We start from the raw sequence: 21,903 nt of genomic DNA, 5'->3' as shown, positions 1-21,903 counted from the left end.
CTCACCTGTATACTCCGTTGCGGACGCCACGGATGACGTAGTGGACGCGTTCTCCCAATCTTTCTCCCCGTTCCGACTCCCGCAGGGACCGGGAGAGAGAAATCCTTCCACCGACTCCGACCTGAAAGGACTAAACAATATAATGTCTCACAACTGGGAAGCGACCGGGGCAAAAACCTCCACTGTCTGGGATTTCTAACCATGTATTACTGTCTCTCCCTCCTATCTCTCACATCCCCCTCTCCCTCCTATCTCTCACATCCCCCTCTCCCTCCTATCTCTCACATCCCCCCTCTCTCTCACAACCCCCCTCTCCCTCCTTTCTCTCACATCCCCTCTCCCTCCTTTCTCTCACCCGCCCTCTCCCTCCGTTCTCTCTCACATCCCCTCGCCCTCCTTTCTCTCACATCCCCTCTCCCTCCTTTCTCTCTCACATCCCCCTCTCCCTCCTTTATCTCATCCCCTCTCCCTCCTTTCTCTCACACCCCTCTCCCTCTTTTTGCTCACACCACTCTCCCTCCTTTCTCTCTCACACTCCTCTCCCTCCTATCTCTCACTTCCCCCTCTCCCTCCTTTCTCTTACACATTCCCCCCTCCCTCCCACATCCCCCTCTACCTCTCACACCCCCACTCCCTCCTACATCCCCATCTCCCTCCTTTCTCTCACATCCCCCTCTCCCTCCTTTCTCTCACATCCCCTCTCCCTCCTTTCTCTCTCACACCCTCACCCTCCATTCTCTCTCGCCCCCCTCACCCTCCATTCTCTCTCTCATCCCCCTCACCCTCCAGTCTCTCTCATCCCCCTCACCCTCCATTCTCTCTCACACCCCCATCTCCCTCCTTTTTCTCACACCCCCTCTCCCTCCTTTCTCTCTCCCCCATCTCCCTCCTTTCTCTCACCCCTTTCTCTCACATCCCCCTCTCCCACCCCCCCCTTTACACACCCCCTCCCACGCCTTTCTCGGTCTCACATTTCCCTTCTCCCTCCTATCTCTCACATCCCCGTTTCCCTCCTATCTCTCACCCCCCCTCTCCCTCCTATCTCTCACACCCCCTTCTCCCTCCTATCTCTCACACCTCCCTCTCCCTCCTATCTCACACCCTCTCCCTCCTTTCTCTCTCACCCCCTTCTCCCTCCTTTCTCTCTCACCCCCCCTCGCCCTCCTTTCTCTCTCACATCCCCCTCCATCCTTTCTCTCTCACATCCCCCTCCCTCCTTTCTCTCTCACATCCCCCTCTCCCTCCTTTCTCTCTCACATCCCCCTCCCTCCTTTCTCTCTCACATCCCTCTCACTCCTTTCTCTTACATTCCCCCCTCCCTGCTTTCTCTCACATTCCCCCCTCTCCCTCCTTTCTGTCTCACACCCTCCCTCCCCCTCCTTTCTCTCATCCCCCTTCCCCCTCCTTTCACTCACACCCCTCTCCCTCATTTCTCTCACAACCCCCACTCCCTCCTTTCACTCTCTCACCCCTCTTCCTACTTTCTCTCACATCCCCCTCTCCCTTTCTCTCACATCCCCCTCACCCTCCTTTCTCTCTCACATCCCCCTCCCCCTCCTTTCTCTCACATCCCCCTCTCCCTCCTTTTTTCTCCCACATCCCCCTCCTTTCTCTCTTGCACCCCTCTCCCTCCTATCTCTCACACCCCTCTCCCTCCTTTCTCTCACACCCCTCTCCCTCCTTGCTCTCTCAAACCCTCTCCCTTTCTCTCACATCCCCCTCTCCCTCCTTTCTGTCTCACATTCCCCCTCTCCATCCTTTATCTCACACCCCCCTCTCCCTCCTCTCTGTCTCACATTCCCCCTCTCCCTCCTTTCTCTCATCCCCCTCCTTTCTCTCACATCCCCCTCTCCCTCCTTTCTCTCATCCCCCTCTCCCTCCTTTCTCACCCCCCCCCTCCCTCCTTTCTCTCTCACATCCCCCTCTCCCTCCTTCCTCTCTCACTCCCCTCTCCCTCCTCTCATACCCCTCTCCCTTTCTCTCAAAACCCCCCTCACTCCTTTCTCTCACACCCCCCTCTCCCTCCTTTCTCTCACACCACCCTCTCCCTCCTTTCTCTCACATCCACTCTCCCTTTCTCTTACCACCTCCCCCTCCAATCTCTCCCACCCCCTCTCCCTCCTTTTCCTCTCACATACCCCTCTCCCTCCTCTCTCACACCCACCTCTCCCTCCTTTCTCTCCACATCCCCCTCTCCCTCCTTTCTCTCTCACATCCCCTATCCCTCCTTTCTCTCTCACATCCCCTATCCCTCCTTTCTCTCTCACATCCCCTCTCCCTCCTTTCTCTCTCTCATCCCCCTCACCCTCCATTCTCTCCCACATCCCATCTCCCTCCTTTTTCTCACCCCCCTCTCCCTCCTTTCTCTCTCATGCCCCCTCTCCCTCCTTTATCTCTCACATCCCCCTCTCCCAACCCCACTCCCTTCTCACACCCCCTCCCACTCCTCTCTCGGTCTCACATTCTCACATTTCTCCCTTCTTTCTCTCTCACATCCCCCCCCCTCCTTTCTCTCACACCCTCCTCTCCCTCCGTTCTGTCTCACATCCTCCCTCCCCCTTTCTCTCATCCCCCTCCCCCTCCTTTTTCTCTCATCCCCCTTCCCCCTCCTTTCACTCACACCCCTCTCCCTCCTTTCTCTCACAACCCCCACTCCCTCCTTTCACTCTCTCACCCCTCTTCCTCCTTTCTCTCACACCCCTCCCCCTCCTTTCTCTCACACCCCTCCCCCTCCTTTCTCTCACACCCCCCTCACCCTCCTTTCTCACTCACATCCCCCTCTCCCTCCTTTCTCTCACATCCTCCTCTCCCTCCTTTTTTCTTCCACATCCCCCTCCTTTCTCTCTTGCACCCCTCTCCCTCCTTTCACTCTCACACCCCTCTCCCTCCTTTCTCTCACACCCCTCTCCCTCCTTGCTCTCTCAAATCCTCTCCCTTTCTCTCACACCCCCCTCTCCCTCCTTTCTGTCTCACATTCCCCCTCTCCCTCCTTTCTGTCTCACATTCCCCCTCTCCCTCCTTTATCTCACACCCCCTATCCCTCCTTTCTGTCTCACATTCCCCCTCTCCCTCCTTTCTCTCATCCCCCTCCTTTCCCTCACATCCCCCCCTCCCTCCTTTCTCTCATCCCCCTCTCCCTCCTTTCTCTGACACCCCCCCTCTCCCTCCTTTCTCTCTCACATCCCCCTCTCCCTCTTTCCTCTCTCACACTCCCATCTCCCTCCATTCTCTCAAAAAAACCCTTACTCCTTTCTCTCACACCCCTCTCCCTCCTTTCTCTCACACCACCCTCTCCCTCCTTTCTCTCACAACCCCTCTCCCTCCTTTCTCTCACAACCCCCACTCCCTCCTTTCACTCTCTCACCCCTCTTCCTCCTTTCTCTCACACCCCTCCCCCTCCTTTCTCTCACACCCCTCCCCCTCCTTTCTCTCACATCCCCCTCACCCTCCTTTCTCACTCACATCCCCCTCTCCCTCCTTTCTCTCACATCCTCCTCTCCCTCATTTTTTCTCCCACATCCCCCTCCTTTCTCTCTTGCACCCCTCTCCCTCCTTTCACTCTCACACCCCTCTCCCTCCTTTCTCTCACACCCCTCTCCCTCCTTGCTCTCTCAAATCCTCTCCCTTTCTCTCACACCCCCCTCTCCCTCCTTTCTGTCTCACATTCCCCCTCTCCCTCCTTTCTGTCTCACATTCCCCCTCTCCCTCCTTTATCTCACACCCCCCTCTCCCTCCTTTCTGTCTCACATTCCCCCTCTCCCTCCTTTCTCTCATCCCCCTCCTTTCCCTCACATCTCTCCCTCCATTCTCTCAAAAAAAACCTTACTCCTTTCTCTCACACCCCTCTCCCTCATTTCTCTCACACCACCCTCTCCCTCCTTTCTCTCACATCCCCTCTCCCTTTCTCTCACCACCTCCACCTCCAATTCACCACCTCCACCTCTCCCTCCTTTCACTCTCACACCCCTCTCCCTCCTTTCTCTCACACCCCTCTCCCTCCTTGCTCTCTCAAATCCTCTCCCTTTCTCTCACACCCCCCTCTCCCTCCTTTCTGTCTCACATTCCCCCTCTCCCTCCTTTCTGTCTCACATTCCCCCTCTCCCTCCTTTATCTCACACCCCCCTCTCCCTCCTTTCTGTCTCACATTCCCCCTCTCCCTCCTTTCTCTCATCCCCCTCCTTTCCCTCACATCTCTCCCTCCATTCTCTCAAAAAAACCCTTACTCCTTTCTCTCACACCCCTCTCCCTCCTTTCTCTCACACCACCCTCTCTCTCCTTTCTCTCACATCCCCTCTCCCTTTCTCTCACCACCTCCACCTCCAATCTCTCCCACCCCCTCTCCCTCCTTTTCCTCTCATATCCCTCTCCCTCCTTTCTCTCACACCCACCTCTCCCTCCTTTCTCTCCACTTCCCCCTCTCCCTCCTTTCTCTCACATCCCCTAACCCTCCTTTCTCTCTCACATCCCCTATCCCTCCTTTCTCTCTCACATCCCCTATCCCTCCTTTCTCTCTCACATCCCCTATCCCTCATTTCTCTCTCACATCCCCCTCACCCTCCATTCTCTCCCACATCCCATCTCCCTCCTTTTTCTCACACCCCCTCTCCCTCCTTTCTCTCTCATGCCCCCTCTCCCTTCTTTCTCTCTCACATCCTCCTCTCCCAACCCCCCTCCCTTCTCACACCCCCTCCCACTCCTCTCTCGGTCTCACATTCTCACATTTCTCCCTTCTTTCTGTCTCACCACCGCTCTCGCCCTCTATTCTCTCTCACATCCCCCTCCATCCTTTCTCTCACACCCTCCTCTCCCTCCGTTCTGTCTCACATCCTCCCTCCCCCCTTTTTCTCATCCCCCTCCCCCTCCTTTTACTCACACCCCCCTCCCACTCCTTTTTCTCTCACACCCCTCTCCCTCCTTTCTCTCACACCTCTCCCTCCTTTCTCTCACATCCCCTTCTCCCGCCTTGCTCTCTCAAACCCCTCTTCCTCCTTGCTCACTCAAACCACTCTCCCTTTCTCTCACATCCCCCTCTCCCTTCTTTCTCTCACATCCCCCTCCCTCCTTTCTCTCTCACATCTTTCTCTCTCACACTCCACTCTCCCTCCTTTCTCACACCCCTCTCCCTCCTTTCTCTCAACCCCCCTCTCCCTCCTTTCTCTCTCACATCCCCTCTCCCTTTCTCTCTCACATCCCCTCTCCCTCCTTTCTCTCTCACATCCCCCCTCTCCCTCTCACACCCCCTCTCCCTCCTTTCTCTCATATCCCCTCTCCCTCCTTTCTCTCTCACATCCCCCCTCTCCCCCACATATATTTCATTATAATTTCCAAAGCAGAATAAAACAATGTTTCGTCTGAAGAACTTACAATTAACTGTCTCGTTCTGGTTGCACTTCTATCTCAAAGGAAAAGTGGCACAAACATTTCTTATTCACAACTCTAAATTCAACTTCATCACAAGAACGCGGCCCATAGCTCCGCCCATTTCCCATAGGCCTCTCTGCCTTTCTTAGGCATTTACCTTGGCGTCCTTTTCCCAGAATGCACGCTGTCACTGTCGCCCATGTTAAGTGAGGCCAGAGAGAGGCTGGACACTATATAAAAAAAAACACGATTAACGCGTGACCTGTAAACAGCTTGCTTTGTTTAACTAGAAAGAAAACACCACGCCGTGAGGCCACGGAAATGCTGAGATGGCGTGGTTATAATGTGGCTCGTAGCGCTAATCACAATTAATACCAGCGGCAATATGACAGATTGATATGGATAGTCTCAGCAATGCTATATGCCAAACCAGCAATAAAACAGCGACGAGGGTAGAGGCGACAGTAGGAAAAGTGTCATTGTAGAGCAGGGGCGAGTAACTCCTGTCATCAAGGGCCACCAACAGGTCAGGTTTCCAGTATATCCCTGCGATCGATGTCAAAGACTAAGCCACTGATTGAGCAACCTGTGTTGAAGCTGGCACTGATTGAGCCAACTGTGATGAAGCAGGCACGGATTGAGTCAACTGTACTGAAGCAGGGTAATCCTGAAAACCTGTCCTGTTGGTGGCCCTTGAGGACTGGAGTTACCCACCCCTGCTGTATCTGAACCAGGCTCTTGCTGCTATCATGGGGGTAATTGTTGTGACGGTAGGGGTAGCTGGCTGACCTAATAAAGAGAAATCCCAGCTAGTAACTCCTAAAACCGTATAACTTGGCTGGCTAAGTAATGTATATTTCAGTCCAATGTATGTAATGTCTGGGGAAGTACAGGGAATGTGGGCTAGCTATGTGTAATTCTAAGTCCTGTCATTTACATACATATCTTATGTCTGTATTTATTCCTGTATTAGAAATTCCCCCCAACTTAGATACTTGGTAATGTGTGGTGATGAAATTAACATGTCAGTCCTGCAAATGTAAATGATGTGATGTGCCTGTTCCTATCATTTCTATGGAGGGAGCTTCTGTAATCCATTTAGCTGAGCTGTTCTATAGAAAATATATGATCAGAACAAAGGTAGGGGACTAGTTAATAGAATCAGTTACCAAGTCTGAGCCCCAGGCACTGTTTCTCTTGGCTGGCTGCCCTTGCTCATGTTAAAGGATAGCCACCAAGGGATATATAAGGAACACTGCTGATCAGAGCACTAGTCCAATTGAGAGACATTCTGGGAAGGAGTGTGGAGTTTGACTGTAACTAGCTGGAGATACATGTCAGAATGGCTGCTGTGTGTTCAGCACTCTGATATCCTGAAGCAGAGAAGCAGAAAGGGTAATCCCATTTGAAGCAGGTCGCAGCACCTAGTGAGACTAGACTTCCACCCAGGTCCCCAGTGTGGTAAGTGTTTGTTATATTGTATTTGTGTGTTTGCTGGTTTACTCAGAATAAATTCCGGTTGTTAAATTACTTTGTCCTGTGCTTAGTGATAGTGAACCCAGAAGGTTTTGGTGTTAAAAATTCCTGGTCTCCCGTGACAATCATTAACCCCTAAACTGAAGAAGTTGGAAAGAGACCAGAAGAAACGCAGAGAAATGCCTCCAATGGTGAAGTATATCAAAGTCATCTCATAGATAGAGTCAAATAATTGAAATGCACTAACACACTAGCAATAAATGCACGTATAGTAAACACTGGAGCCGGCTTCTGTCCCATGTCTTCCCTCCGTGGAGTATGTTCCCCTGTGCGTTTCGCAACTCCATCATTGGTTTTGTTTTTTCATGGGTCCTTGGTTGACCGATGGGGTAGCAGTAGAGGGTATTTTATCAGGATGGGCGTTTCCCTGTGAGATATCTTATTTCCCTGCCGGGCCTAGTGAAACGCATAGGAGAGAAGACGAAACTCCTGGTAACCGGCGACGCCCATCTGACATCACGCTCCGCAACGCTCGCCCACCACAGCAGGACAACCCCTGGGTCACCGTGAGGAGGAACGGTGAGCAGGACAACATCTGAGCTGCGATCAGGAGCCACGGAGGGGACACGGAGGACAGGAGGCGGCTCCAGTGTGTACTACGCATGCATTTATTGCTAGTACACTGTGTGAGTGCATTTTAAATACCGGTTTTGCCCAATCATAAGGCTTTTTTTCCCCAATAAAGTTAAGTTGAAAAGTACATACATTACTCGCCTTATGTGTGTGTATATGTACAGTATGTGTGTGTATATGTACAGTATGTGTGTATATGTATGTATGTGTATATGTACAGTATGTGTGTGTATATGTGTGTGTGTATATGTACAGTATGTGTGTATATGTATGTATGTGTGTGTATATGTACAGTATGTGTGTGTATATGTATGTATGTGTATATGTACAGTATGTGTGTGTATATGTGTGTGTGTATATGTACAGTATGTGTGTGTATATGTATGTATGTGTGTGTATATGTACAGTATGTGTGTGTATATGTATGTATATGTATGTATGTGTGTGTATATTGTGACAGAAACCAGGGGATGGTAATAAATTCCATATATAGGGCTCCCAGGATACTGAACAGTTTCTATCCTGTCTGGCCTGGGAGTGCAGCCTTATAATACATGCACTCCATCCCACAGTTTGGCAAGCGCTGGAACTGAGGGATGAGAGATCCAGACCAGAGTTTGTCTGGCTGCCTGATTTCTGTCACCTGTCATGCTAATTAGAAATCAGGTATGTAAGACTGATTTCCTGGTTGCTCTTGTCTCTTCTCCAGAGCCTGGAAGGCTGCTGAACACAGTGGGGAGAAGCCTCTTCCCCACACAGGTTCAATCGTTCTGTTCATTTGGCTAAGTCTGCAAAAGTACCTTGTTTTGTTGTTGGAAAGTGGAAAAGCCACTTCCACCCTGAGTTAGGGAAATCTAAGTTAAGTTATCGCTCAGATGAGCAGCTTTTGTTTTGATGTGTTTTGTTGTATGCACTGTGGCAGTCTCAGTGCCTGGGACTGAATAAACCAGGCCCAGCCTGTTTAAAGGAACAGTACGTGACGCCTCCTCATTTTAACCTACCCTAAAAGACCGTGTTCTAACCGTCCCGGACAAGCGGCGGAGCCCCGGAGTAAGCTGTTTGTCACATATGGTGGAGAATGCGGGCAGAACACTAAAAGGTCTGCGGGTTAAAGAACTTTAAAGAAAAAAAAAAAAAAAAGGTTTTTTTTTCTCTCTCTCCAAACAAGATGGAAGACGTGGTGAGTGCGCTGGTACGCAATGTCGCTGTCCAGAAAGACGCGAATGAAGCTCAGCAACAGGCGAGTGAAAGCCAGCGACAGCTGTTAATAGCCCAGCAAGAGACTAATACAAACCAGCAAGAGACAAACCGCTTGCTGAGAGAGGAGCAACAGCGGTTCGCTCAGGGCTTACAGCAGGAACTCGAGTTCCTGAGGGAGACTATCAGTAACCTTCCACTGGCAGCGGCAGCCCCAGTTCCGAAAATGACCAGGGCAAGCCACTACCTTCAGAAGATGGGACCCTCGGATGATGTGGAAGCCTATCTTCTCACGTTTGAACGCACGGCACAGAGAGAGGGATGGCCAGAAGCTGAGTGGGCTGGTCTAATCGCACCCTTCCTAAGCGGCGAACCCCAGAAGGCTTACTTTGATCTAGAGCCAGCCGAAGCTAACGTCTATGCAAAATTGAAGTTCGAGATCCTCGCCCGCCTCGGCGTAACCACGGCTGTTCGTGCCCAAGGGTTCCACGCATGGTCCTTCACGATGGATAAAGCCACCCGAAGCCAGATGTATGACCTCATCCACCTCGCCCGGAAGTGGCTACAACCCGAGATCAACTCAGCAAGCCACATCGTGGAACGGTTGGTCATGGACCAGTTCTTGAGGAAACTTCCCTCTGCCTTACGCCGTTGGGTCAGTCGGAGTGACCCCCACATTGCGGATGAGCTTGTGGCCCTCGTAGAAAGGTACAATGCAGCAGAAGAGCACCCGCAACCCACAGTCGTGGAGCAACCCCACTACCCGAGGTTCCAGGACTCTTCCAGAGACGGTAAAAGGGTACCGGGGTTAAAGGGAGCTGAGGAGCGGCGACCACCTTCACGCAGCACCAGCAACAGTGGTTCGCACACTAAGGGCAATAGCCAACATGGGGAGCCGGGAAAAGGCTCTAAGTGGGACACAGACTATGTACCTAAATGTGTAAATTGTCATGAGAGGGGCCACACAGCAAAAATCTGCCCACTAAATGATGAGCCCATGCAATGCAACAGCGTGGAACCTTATTCGCTGTTGTCCCAATGTATGCGCCCTAGCCCAGAGGACCCCTTGAATAACCATCTGTGGGCATTTGTAAAGGTTAATGGTAAGAGGGTTCGGGCACTTCTGGACTCTGGGAGCATGGTCACACTAGTGTCCGAATACCTCTTGCCCATTAAGAAGAAACAGGCAAACAGTTCACAAAGAATGGCAATTTGTTGTATACATGGGGATAATCATGAATATTCCACTGTTGATGTTTTTTTTGAAACAGAGTTTGGTTCTTTAGATTTCAAGGTGGGTATTGTACCCAAACTGGCACATGATGTGTTAATAGGGACCGACTTTCCCCATTTTCTAAAAATGTGGTCCCCCGCTCAGAATAGCGCCCAGAGTTCAATAGCGGACCATAACGAAGTATTAGAAGAAATAAATCCTTTCCCGTTTTCATAAATGGAGGTTGACGAGGGCCCAAATAAGAAGGGGGAAAAGGAGGAGTGCTGTAAAATTCCCTTCCCCATCACTACTTTGGTAGGGAATACCCCAAATCAAGATGTTGATCAGACACTTACCACCCCAGAACCGGATAAGACCCTCGCTGACCTAGAGGTCAGTCCTGGGAGTTTTAAGAAGGCCCAGTGGGAGGACCCCACGTTAGCGGTAGCAAGGGGAAATATACGGGACCTGAATAGTACTCCTGGCCAAACAGATAGGTCACTTGCTTACCCCTACTTCGAGGTAGAGAACGACCTAGTATATCGGGTTGATAAAAGGAAATCAGTTACAACTAAACAATTGTTGGTACCACGGACATTCCGTAACGTAGTATTACACCTCGCACATAGTCATCCATTGGGGGGACACCTAGGGGTGGAAAAGACAAAGGAAAAGGTTCTCCGAAGCTTCTATTGGCCTGGGGTTCTGGCAGAAATTACGAATTATTGTTCCTCATGCCCAGCATGTCAGATCACCGCCCCGTTCAAGGCGTACCGCAGCCCATTGGTACCCCTTCCCATAATAGAGGTACCATTTGACCGGATTGCTATGGATCTAGTAGGACCCCTAATAAAGTCTGCTAGGGGACATCAGCATATATTGGTAATATTAGATTATGCTACCCGATATCCGGAGGCAGTTCCCCTACGTAGCACCTCTGCCAAAAACATAGCAAAAGAGTTGGTAGTTCTGTTTTCCCGGGTTGGAATTCCTAAAGAGATTCTATCTGACCAGGGAACACCATTTATGTCCCAAGTAACAAAAGAGTTATGTAAACTCCTAAAAATCAAGCATCTCAGAACCTCAGTCTATCATCCACAAACAGATGGTTTAGTGGAAAGGTTCAATAAAATCTTAAAGAGCATGTTACGCCGGGCGGTCGATAAAGATGGGAAAAACTGGGATTGTTTGTTACCGTACCTGTTATTTGCCATTAGGGAAGTTCCCCAATCATCCACAGGCTTCTCCCCGTTTGAACTATTGTATGGCCGACACCCAAGGGGCTTACTGGATATAGCCAAAGAGACTTGGGAACACGAGGTTACCCCTTACAGAAGTGTAATAGAGCATGTTGCCCAGATGCAGGACCGCATTGCTGCAGTCCTACCCATAGTGAGGGAACACATGGAGAAAGCTCAAGAAGCACAGAGGAATACATATAATAAGGGTGCTAGGGTCAGAATTTTTTTTCCAGGTGATAGGGTACTAGTTCTGGTTCCCACCGTGGAAAGTAAATTCCTTGCTAAATGGCATGGGCCATATGAGGTCTTGGAAAGAGTGGGAGAAGTAAATTATAAGGTAAGACAACCAGGTAGGAGGAAACCTGAGCAAATTTACCATATAAACCTACTCAAGCCCTGGAAAGATAGAGAAGTCTTGTCAACCCTAGTAACCCCAGGTCCGTCAGAGAGTCAAGAAACTGACCCAGAGGTTAGCATAGCTGAAACCCTGTCCGTTCATCAGAAACAAGAGGTTCAGAATTTAGTGAGAAGAAACAAAGAAATCTTCTCTACACAGCCAGGTAGAACTAGCGTAATTGAACATGACCTAGTCTCTGAACCGGGGGTCCGAGTTAACCTTAAACCGTACCGAATCCCAGAGGCCAAAAGAGAGGCTATAAGTTTAGAGGTTAAAAAAATGCTAAAACTAGGCGTAATTGAGGAATCCCAAAGTGGGTGGAACAGCCCTATAGTCTTAGTCCCAAAGCCAGATGGTACAACAAGGTTTTGTAATGACTACCGGAAACTAAACGCGGTGTCAAAATTTGATACTTACTGCACCGACACACTTTATTCGAGCAAATACCCGGTATGTACCTGGCAGATACCTGGAATGCGCCGCTCCTCACCTCTGGCAAGCCCCGTTGCATTTGCCTTCCCAGCCTGGGTTCATGCCTGGCTGATGGGCGGCTGATCTGTTAAATGATAATGATTAGGATTTAATAGGCTGCAATGCTTCGCGTGTCTACCAGATGGCATAAATTCATGAATTGTAATGCAGTATATATATATGTACTGTGCAGTATTGCAGCCAGCGGGAATAAAATGCTTCAATCCCTGCCGGAAAATAACTCAATGCACTCGGGCAGAAAACAGTCACAAACCTCAATACACCCGGGTATACCCGAATTCGTGGGACTAGCCGAGCTCGAATAAAGTGTGTCGCCAGTGTATCCTATGCCCAGGGTAGATGAACTTGTAGAGAGACTGGGCAAAGCCCGATATCTCACAACCCTAGACCTAACAAAAGGGTACTGGCAGGTTCCCCTCACAGAAAGGGCAAAAGAAAAGACAGCCTTCTCAACCCCAGACGGCCTCTTTCAGTATAGGGTGCTGCCTTTTGGCTTACATGGAGCTCCCGCCACATTCCAAAGAATGATGGATAAAATTTTAAAACCACATGCTCGGTATGCTGCTGCCTACCTGGATGATGTGGTAATCCATAGTGAAGATTGGCAATCCCACCTTCCAAAGGTCCAAGCTGTGCTCGACGCAGTTCGGTCTGCTGGACTAACTGCTAACCCCGCTAAATGCACCATTGGTCTGGAGGAGGCCAAGTATCTGGGGTATTCTATTGGCAGAGGTTTACTCAAACCCCAAACACTCAAAGTGGAGGCGATACAAGGTTGGCCAAGGCCAGTTACAAAAAAACAAGTAAGGACCTTTTTGGGGTTAATTGGGTACTATAGAAGGTTTATTCCCAATTTTGCAACTAAGGCAACCCCACTAACCGACCTCACAAAAGCAAGAGGACCGCTTATGGTAAAGTGGTCCCCCGAAACCGAACAGGCCTTTAGAAGCCTGAAAGAAGCTCTCTGTGCCCAACCAGTGTTGGTCACACCTGACTTCTCCAAAGAGTTCGTAGTCCAAACCGACGCATCTGAGGTAGGGCTGGGGGCGGTACTCTCCCAGGAGTCTCAAGGTGAGGAACACCCCATCCTTTATTTAAGTAGGAAACTAAATCCCCAGGAGAAGAATTACTCCATAGTAGAGAAAGAGTGTCTCGCAATAAAGTGGGCTGTAGAGACGCTCAAATACTACCTGTTGGGGAGAAAATTCCGGTTGGTCACAGATCATGCCCCCCCTTACCTGGATGTGTCAAAACAGGGAGAAGAATGCTAGAGTGACCAGGTGGTTCCTAAGCCTACAACCCTTTACATTTTCTGTGGAACACAGGTCAGGGCACAAACATGGCAATGCTGACGGGTTGTCAAGGATGCACTCCCTAATATCCATGGTCGCTCATCCCTCGGGGTCTGAGCTGGGGGGGAGGATATGTGACAGAAACCAGGGGATGGTAATAAATTCCATATATAGGGCTCCCAGGATACTGAACAGTTTCTATCCTGTCTGGCCTGGGAGTGCAGCCTTATAATACATGCACTCCATCCCACAGTTTGGCAAGCGCTGGAACTGAGGGATGAGAGATCCAGACCAGAGTTTGTCTGGCTGCCTGATTTCTGTCACCTGTCATGCTAATTAGAAATCAGGTATGTAAGACTGATTTCCTGGTTGCTCTTGTCTCATCTCCAGAGCCTGGAAGGCTGCTGAACACAGTGGGGAGAAGCCTCTTCCCCACACAGGTTCAATCGTTCTGTTCATTTGGCTAAGTCTGCAAAAGTACCTTGTTTTGTTGTTGGAAAGTGGAAAAGCCACTTCCACCCGGAGTCAGGGATATCTAAGTTAAGTTATCGCTCAGGTGAGCAGCTTTTGTTTTGATGTGTTTTGTTGTATGCACTGTGGCAGTCTCAGTGCCTGGGACTGAATAAACCAGGCCCAGCCTGTTTAAAGGAACAGTACGTGACGCCTCCTCATTTTAACCTACCCTAAAAGACCGTGTTCTAACCGTCCCGGACAAGCGGCGGAGCCCCGGAGTAAGCTGTTTGTCACAATATGTACAGTATGTGTGTGTATATGTATGTATGTGTGTGTATATGTACAGTATGTGTGTGTATATGTATGTATGTGTGTGTATATGTACTGTATGTGTGTGTATATGTGTGTGTATATGTACAGTATGTGTGTGTATATGTATGTATGTGTATATATACAGTATGTGTGTGTATATGTATGTATATGTATGTATGTGTGTGTATATGTACAGTATGTGTGTGTATATGTACAGTATGTGTGTGTATATGTATGTATGTGTGTGTATATGTACAGTATGTGTATGTATATGTATGTATGTGTGTGTATATGTACAGTATGTGTGTGTATATGTATGTATGTATGTGTGTGTATATGTATATGTGTGTGTGTGTGTGTGTGTGTGTGTGTGTGTGTGTGTGTGTATGTATTGTGACAAACGGCTTACTCCGGGGCTCCGCTGCTTGTCTGGGACGGTTAGAACACGGTCTTTTGGGGTAGGTTAAATGAGGAGGCGTCACGTACTGTTCCTTTAAACAGGCTGTGCCTGGTTTATTCAGTCCCAGGCACTGAGACTGCCACAGTGCATACAACAAAACACATCAAAACAAAAACTGCTCACCTGAGCGATAACTTAACTTAGATTTCCCTAACTCAGGGTGGAAGTGGCTTTTCCACTTTCCAACAACAAAACAAGGTACTTTTGCAGAGTTAGCTAAATGAATAGAACAATTGAACCTGTGTGGGGAAGGGGCTTCTCCCCACTGTGTTCAGCAGCCTTCCAGGCTCTGGAGAAGAGACCAGAGCAAACAGGAAATCAGTCTTTCATACCTGATTCCTAATTAGCATGACAGGTGACAGAAATCAGGCAGCAGACAAACTCTGGTCTGGATCTCTCATCCCTCAGTTCCAGCGCTTGCCAAACTGTGGGATGGAGTGTATGTATTATAAGGCTGCACTCCCAGGCCAAACAGGATAGAAACTGTTCAGTATCCTGGGAGCCCTATATATGGAATTTATCACCATACCCTGGTTTCTGTCACATATCCTCCCCCCCAGCTCAGACCTCGAGGGATGAGCGACCATGGATATTAGGGAGTGCATCCTTGACAACCCGTCAGCATTGCCATGTTTGTGCCCTGACCTGTGTTCCACAGAAAATTTAAAGGGTTGTAGGCTTAGGAACCACCTGGTCACTCTAGCATTCTTTTCCCTGTTTTGACACATCCAGGTAAGGGGTGCATGATCTGTGACCAACCGGAACTTTCTCCCCAACAGGTAGTATTTGAGCGTCTCTACAGCCCACTTTATTGCGAGACACTCTTTCTCTACTATGGAGTAATTCTTCTCCTGGGGATTTAGTTTCCTACTTAAATAAAGGATGGGGTGCTCCTCACCTTGAGACTCCTGGGAGAGTACCGCCCCCAGCCCTACCTCAGATGCGTCGGTTTGGACTACGAACTCTTTGGAGAAGTCAGGTGTGACCAACACTGGTTGGGCACAGAGAGCTTCTTTCAGGCTTCTAAAGGCCTGTTCGGTTTCGGGGGACCACTTTACCATAAGCGGTCCTCTTGCTTTTGTGAGGTCGGTTAGTGGGGTTGCCTTAGTCGCAAAATTGGGAATAAACATTCTATAGTACCCAATTAACCCCAAAAAGGTCCTTACTTGTTTTTTTGTAACTGGCCTTGGCCAACCTTGTATCGCCTCCACTTTGAGTGTTTGGGGTTTGAGTAAACCTCTGCCAATAGAATACCCCAGATACTTGGCCTCCTCCAGACCAATGGTGCATTTAGCGGGGTTAGCAGTTAGTCCAGCAGACCGAACTGCGTCGAGCACAGCTTGGACCTTTGGAAGGTGGGATTGCCAATCTTCACTATGGATTACCACATCATCCAGGTAGGCAGCAGCATACCGAGCATGTGGTTTTAAAATTTTATCCATCATTCTTTGGAATGTGGCGGGAGCTCCATGTAAGCCAAAAGGCAGCACCCTATACTGAAAGAGGCCGTCTGGGGTTGAGAAGGCTGTCTTTTCTTTTGCCCTTTCTGTGAGGGGAACCTGCCAGTACCCTTTTGTTAGGTCTAGGGTTGTGAGATATCGGGCTTTGCCCAGTCTCTCTACAAGTTCATCTACCCTGGGCATGAGGAACAATAATTCGTAATTTCTGCCAGAACCCCAGGCCAATAGAAGCTTCGGAGAACCTTTTCTTTTGTCTTTTCCACCCCTAGGTGTCCCCCCAATGGATGACTATGTGCGAGGTGTAATACTACGTTACGGAATGTCCGTGGTACCAACAATTGTTTAGTTGTAACTGATTTCCTTTTATCAACCCGATATACTAGGTCGTTCTCTACCTCGAAGTAGGGGTAAGCAAGCGACCTATCTGGTTGGCCAAGAGTACTATTCAGGTCCCGTATATTTCCCCTTGCTACCGCTAATGTGGGGTCCTCCCACTGGGCCTTCTTAAAACTCCCAGGACTGACCTCTAGGTCAGTGAGGGTCTTATCCGGTTCTGGGGTGGTAAGTGTCTGATCAACATCCTGATTTGGGGTATTCCCTACCAAAGTAGTGATGGGGAAGGGAATTTTACAGCACTCCTCCTTTTCCCCCTTCTTATTTGGGCCCTCGTCAACCTCCATTTCTGAAAACGGGAAAGGATTTATTTCTTCTAATACTTCGTTATGGTCCGCTATTGAACTCTGGGCGCTATTCTGAGCGGGGGACCACATTTTTAGAAAATGGGGAAAGTCGGTCCCTATTAACACATCATGTGCCAGTTTGGGTACAATACCCACCTTGAAATCTAAAGAACAAAACTCTGTTTCAAAAAAAACATCAACAGTGGAATATTCATGATTATCCCCATGTATACAACAAATTGCCATTCTTTGTGAACTGTTTCCCTGTTTCTTCTTAATGGGCAAGAGGTATTCGGACACTAGTGTGACCATGCTCCCAGAGTCCAGAAGTGCCCGAACCCTCTTACCATTAACCTTTACAAATGCCCACAGATGGTTATTCAAGGGGTCCTCTGGGCTAGGGCGCATACATTGGGACAACAGCGAATAAGGTTCCACGCTGTTGCATTGCATGGGCTCATCATTTAGTGGGCAGATTTTTGCTGTGTGGCCCCTCTCATGACAATTTACACATTTAGGTACATAGTCTGTGTCCCACTTAGAGCCTTTTCCCGGCTCCCCATGTTGGCTATTGCCCTTAGTGTGCGAACCACTGTTGCTGGTGCTGCGTGAAGGTGGTCGCCGCTCTTCAGCTCCCCTTAACCCCGGTACCCTTTTACCGTCTCTGGAAGAGTCCTGGAACCTCGGGTAGTGGGGTTGCTCCACGACTGTGGGTTGCGGGTGCTCTCCTGCTGCATTGTACCTTTCTACGAGGGCCACAAGCTCATCCGCATTGTGGGGGTCACTCCGACTGACCCAATGGCGTAAGGCAGAGGGAAGTTTCCTCAAGAACTGGTCCATGACCAACCGTTCCACGATGTGGCTTGCTGAGTTGATCTCGGGTTGTAGCCACTTCCGGGCGAGGTGGATGAGGTCATACATCTGGCTTCGGGTGGCTTTATCCATCGTGAAGGACCATGCGTGAAACCTTTGGGCGCGAACAGCCGTGGTTACGCCGAGGCGGGCGAGGATCTCGAACTTCAATTTTGCATAGACGTTAGCTTCGGCTGGCTCTAGATCAAAGTAAGCCTTCTGGAGTTCGCCGCTTAGGAAGGGTGCGATTAGACCAGCCCACTCAGCTTCTGGCCATCCCTCTCTCTGTGCCGTGCGTTCAAACGTGAGAAGATAGGCTTCCACATCATCCGAGGGTCCCATCTTCTGAAGGTAGTGGCTTGCCCTGGTCATTTTCGGAACTGGGGCTGCCGCTGCCAGTGGAAGGTTACTGATAGTCCCCCTCAGGATCTCGAGTTCCTGCTGTAAGCCCTGAGCGAACCGCTGTTGCTCCTCTCTCAGCAAGCGGTTTGTCTCTTGCTGGTTTGCATTCGCCTGTTGCAGGATTGCATTAGTCTCTTGCTGGTTTATTAACAGCTGTCGCTGGGTTTCACTCGCCTGTTGCTGGGCTTCATTCGCGTCTCTCTGGACAGCGACATTGCGTACCAGCGCACTCACCACGTCTTCCATCTTGTTTGGAGAGAGAGAAAAAAAACTTTTTTTTTTTTTTTCTTTAAAGTTCTTTAACCCCCAGACCTTTTAGTGTTCTGCCCGCATTCTCCACCATATGTGACAAACGGCTTACTCCGGGGCTCCGCTGCTTGTCTGGGACGGTTAGAACACGGTCTTTTGGGGTAGGTTAAATGAGGAGGCGTCACGTACTGTTCCTTTAAACAGGCTGTGCCTGGTTTATTCAGTCCCAGGCACTGAGACTGCCACAGTGCATACAACAAAACACATCAAAACAAAAACTGCTCACCTGAGCGATAACTTAACTTAGATTTCCCTAACTCAGGGTGGAAGTGGCTTTTCCACTTTCCAACAACAAAACAAGGTACTTTTGCAGAGTTAGCCAAATGAATAGAACAATTGAACCTGTGTGGGGAAGGGGCTTCTCCCCACTGTGTTCAGCAGCCTTCCAGGCTCTGGAGAAGAGACCAGAGCAAACAGGAAATCAGTCTTTCATACCTGATTCCTAATTAGCATGACAGGTGACAGAAATCAGGCAGCAGACAAACTCTGGTCTGGATCTCTCATCCCTCAGTTCCAGCGCTTGCCAAACTGTGGGATGGAGTGTATGTATTATAAGGCTGCACTCCCAGGCCAAACAGGATAGAAACTGTTCAGTATCCTGGGAGCCCTAAATATGGAATTTATCACCATACCCTGGTTTCTGTCACAGTATGTATATGTATGTATGTGTGTGTATATGTGTGTGTGTGTGTATGTATGTATGTATGTGTGTGTGTGTATATGTATATGTGTGAGTGTGTGTGTGTGTGTGTATATGCGACAAACAAACAAGGGAAAAACCCACTCGCCCCCCCAAAAGTAAGTCCCTCACCCCCCACCATAGCGACTCACCTGCGACGATCTCCGTCTTCTCCCCTGCAAATTGTAATGTTTCCCCCGCAGGTCCAGAAAAAATGACCGCACGGCATCAATGACGCTGTGCGGTCATTTTTCTGGACATGCAGGGGAAACATTACAATTTACAGGGGGGAAGATGGAGATGGCCGCCCCACGCCGCTAAGCACTGAACAGCGGCCAAAATGCTCTCGCCTGTGGCGTGCATTTGTCGCACCCTGTTTATGTGTGTTTGTGTGTATATCTGTGTGTATGTATGTGTGTGTCTGTGTGTATGTCTGTGTGTATGTATGTGTGTGTCTGTGTGTGTCTGTGTGTGTGTGTGTGTGTGTGTATGTATGTATACACTTTTTTTTCTTCCCAGCTACTACTGAAATGAGGGGGTCGCCTTATATTCAGGGACGCCTTATATTCAGGGACGCCTTATATTCAGGGTGGCCTTATATTCAGGGTGGCCTTATATTCAGGGTGGCCTTATATTCAGGGACGCCTTATATTCAGGGTGGCCTTATATTCAGGGTGGCCTTATATTCAGGGTGGCCTTATATTCAGGGACGCCTTATATTCAGGGTCGCCTTATATTCAGGGTGGCCTTATATTCAGGGTCGCATTATATTCAGGGTCGCCTTATATTCAGGGTCGCCTAATATTCAGGGTGGCCTTATATTCAGGGTGGCCTTATATTCAGGGTCGCCTAATATTCAGGGTGGCCTTATATTCAGGGTGGCCTTATATTCAGGGTGGCCTTATCAGGGACGCCTTATATTCAGGGTCGCCTTATATTCAGGGTCGCCCTATACTCAGGGTCGCCCTATACTCAGGGTGGCCCTATATTCAGGGTGGCCTTATATTCAGGGTGGCCTTATATTCAGGGTGGCCTTATATTCAGGGTGGCCTTATATTCAGGGTGGCCTTATATTCAGGGTGGCCTTATATTCAGGGTGGCCTTATACTCAGGGTCGCCCTATACTCAGGGTGGCCTTATACTCAGGGTGGCCTTATACTCAGGGTGGCCTTATATTCAGGGTGGCCTTATATTCAGGGTGGCATTATATTCAGGGTGGCCTTATATTCAGGGTGGCCTTATATTCAGGGTCGCCCTATACTCAGGGTGGCCTTATATTCAGGGTGGCCTTATATTCAGGGTGGCCTTATATTCAGGGTGGCCTTATATTCAGGGTGGCCTTATATTCAGGGTGGCCTTATACTCAGGGTGGCCTTATATTCAGGGTGGCCTTATACTCAGGGTGGCCTTATACTCAGGGTGGCCTTATACTCAGGGTGGCCTTATACTCAGGGTGGCCTTATACTCAGGGTGGCCCTATACTCAGGGTGGCCCTATACTCAGGGTGGCCTTATACTCAGGGTGGCCCTATACTCAGGGTCGCCCTGTAATCGGATAAATACGATATTTGACTCTATCTATGAGATGACTTTGATATACGTCACCATTGGAGGCATTTCTCTGCACTTTCTTCCAGTCTCTTTCCACTTCTTCGGTTTAACCCCTCGTTTCCCAAGGACGCATAAGCGAGGGCACAGGGTGACAGGGTGACAGGGTGTCACCCGTAGGAGACCGTATTCCTGGGGCGTACGGCACGGTCCGAAGCCAATGAGGACAGAAATAAATGTGGTCTCCTTATGAAGACTGCAGTGCATGTGACTGTAAGAGCAGCAGACTATATGTATACTCCCGCCACGTTACCTGGGGGACCCCGGATTGGGTTTTTTGGGGAGTCGCCCTGGTGGTCCCGGTGGATGGATTTGGGCCGGGGCTTCTTGAGTTTGCTAAGGTTTGTCCGGGGCTTAATAATGGAGTCCATGGCCTCCATGAGTTTCAGCTGCTTTCTCCGCATGTACTCCTGTTTGATGTACTCCCGCCGAGCCTTGTCATCTTCCTTCTTGTTACGCTCCTCCTCCGACTTGCGCCTGCGAGGAATAAAACCGGGAGCACTTTACAGGGGTCAGTCCCTCCTAGGGGCAAAGTGTACTAATGGCAGTGACAGGGTTAAGGGGTCAGTCCCTCCTAGGGGCAAAGTGTACTAATGGCAGTGACATGTTTAATGGGTCAGTCCCTCCGGGGGGCAAAGTGTACTAATGGCAGTGACATGGTTAATGGGTCAGTCCCTCCTAGGGGCAAAGTGTACTAATGGCAGTGACATGTTTAAGGGATCAGTCCCTACTAGGGGCAAAGTGTACTAATGGCAGTGACATGTTTAAGGGATCAGTCCCTACTAGGGGCAAAGTGTACTAATGGCAGTGACATGGTTAAGGGGTCAGTCCCTCCTAGGGGCAAAGTGTACTAATGGCAGTGACATGTTTAAGGGGTCAGTCTCTCCTAGGGGCAAAGTGTACTAATGGCAGTGACATGTTTAAGGGGTCAGTCCCACCTAGGGCCAAAGTGTACTAATGGCAGTGACATGGTTAAGGGGTCAGTCCTTCCTAGGGGCAAAGTGTACTAATGGCAGTGACATGTTAAAGGGGTCAGTCCTTCCTAGGGGCAAAGTGTACTAATGGCAGTGACATGTTTAAGGGGTCAGTCCCACCTAGGGCCAAAGTATACTAATGGCAGTGACATGGTTAAGGGGTCAGTCCTTCCTAGGGGCAAAGTGTACTAATGGCAGTGACATGTTTAAGGGGTCAGTCCCACCTAGGGCCAAAGTGTACTAATGGCAGTGACATGTTTAAGGGGTCAGTCCCACCTAGGGCCAAAGTGTACTAATGGCAGTGACATGTTAAAGGGGTCAGTCCTTCCTAGGGGCAAGGTGTACTAATGGCAGTGACATGGTTAAGGGATCAGTCCCTCCTAGGGGCAAAGTGTACTAATGGCAGTGACATG

The 21,903-nt window shown here is 49.6% G+C and overlaps 1 protein-coding gene across 5 annotated transcripts in view; it reads right to left on the bottom strand.

Moving 5' to 3' along the window:
• Nucleotides 1-21,903, bottom strand: part of CAMSAP2 (calmodulin regulated spectrin associated protein family member 2) — a 198,952-nt gene that overhangs the window by 6,969 nt on the left and 170,080 nt on the right. For 3 of the 5 annotated variants that reach the window (XM_075617066.1, XM_075617067.1, XM_075617070.1), the window contains 3 exons: nt 20,770-20,993; nt 5,519-5,591; nt 6-130 (listed from right to left, as the gene is read on the bottom strand). In XM_075617066.1, coding sequence (XP_075473181.1) covers nt 6-130; nt 5,519-5,591; nt 20,770-20,993 — 422 coding nt within the window. The remainder of the gene's footprint in view (nt 1-5; nt 131-5,518; nt 5,592-20,769; nt 20,994-21,903) is intronic. The other 2 variants (XM_075617069.1, XM_075617071.1) reach the window with 1 other exon arrangement.

Source organism: Ascaphus truei, chromosome 10 (genome assembly GCF_040206685.1).
Source record: "Ascaphus truei isolate aAscTru1 chromosome 10, aAscTru1.hap1, whole genome shotgun sequence".
In the NCBI taxonomy this organism is placed as follows: domain Eukaryota; kingdom Metazoa; phylum Chordata; class Amphibia; order Anura; family Ascaphidae; genus Ascaphus; species Ascaphus truei.
This window is presented reverse-complemented; position numbering and strand designations above follow the sequence as displayed.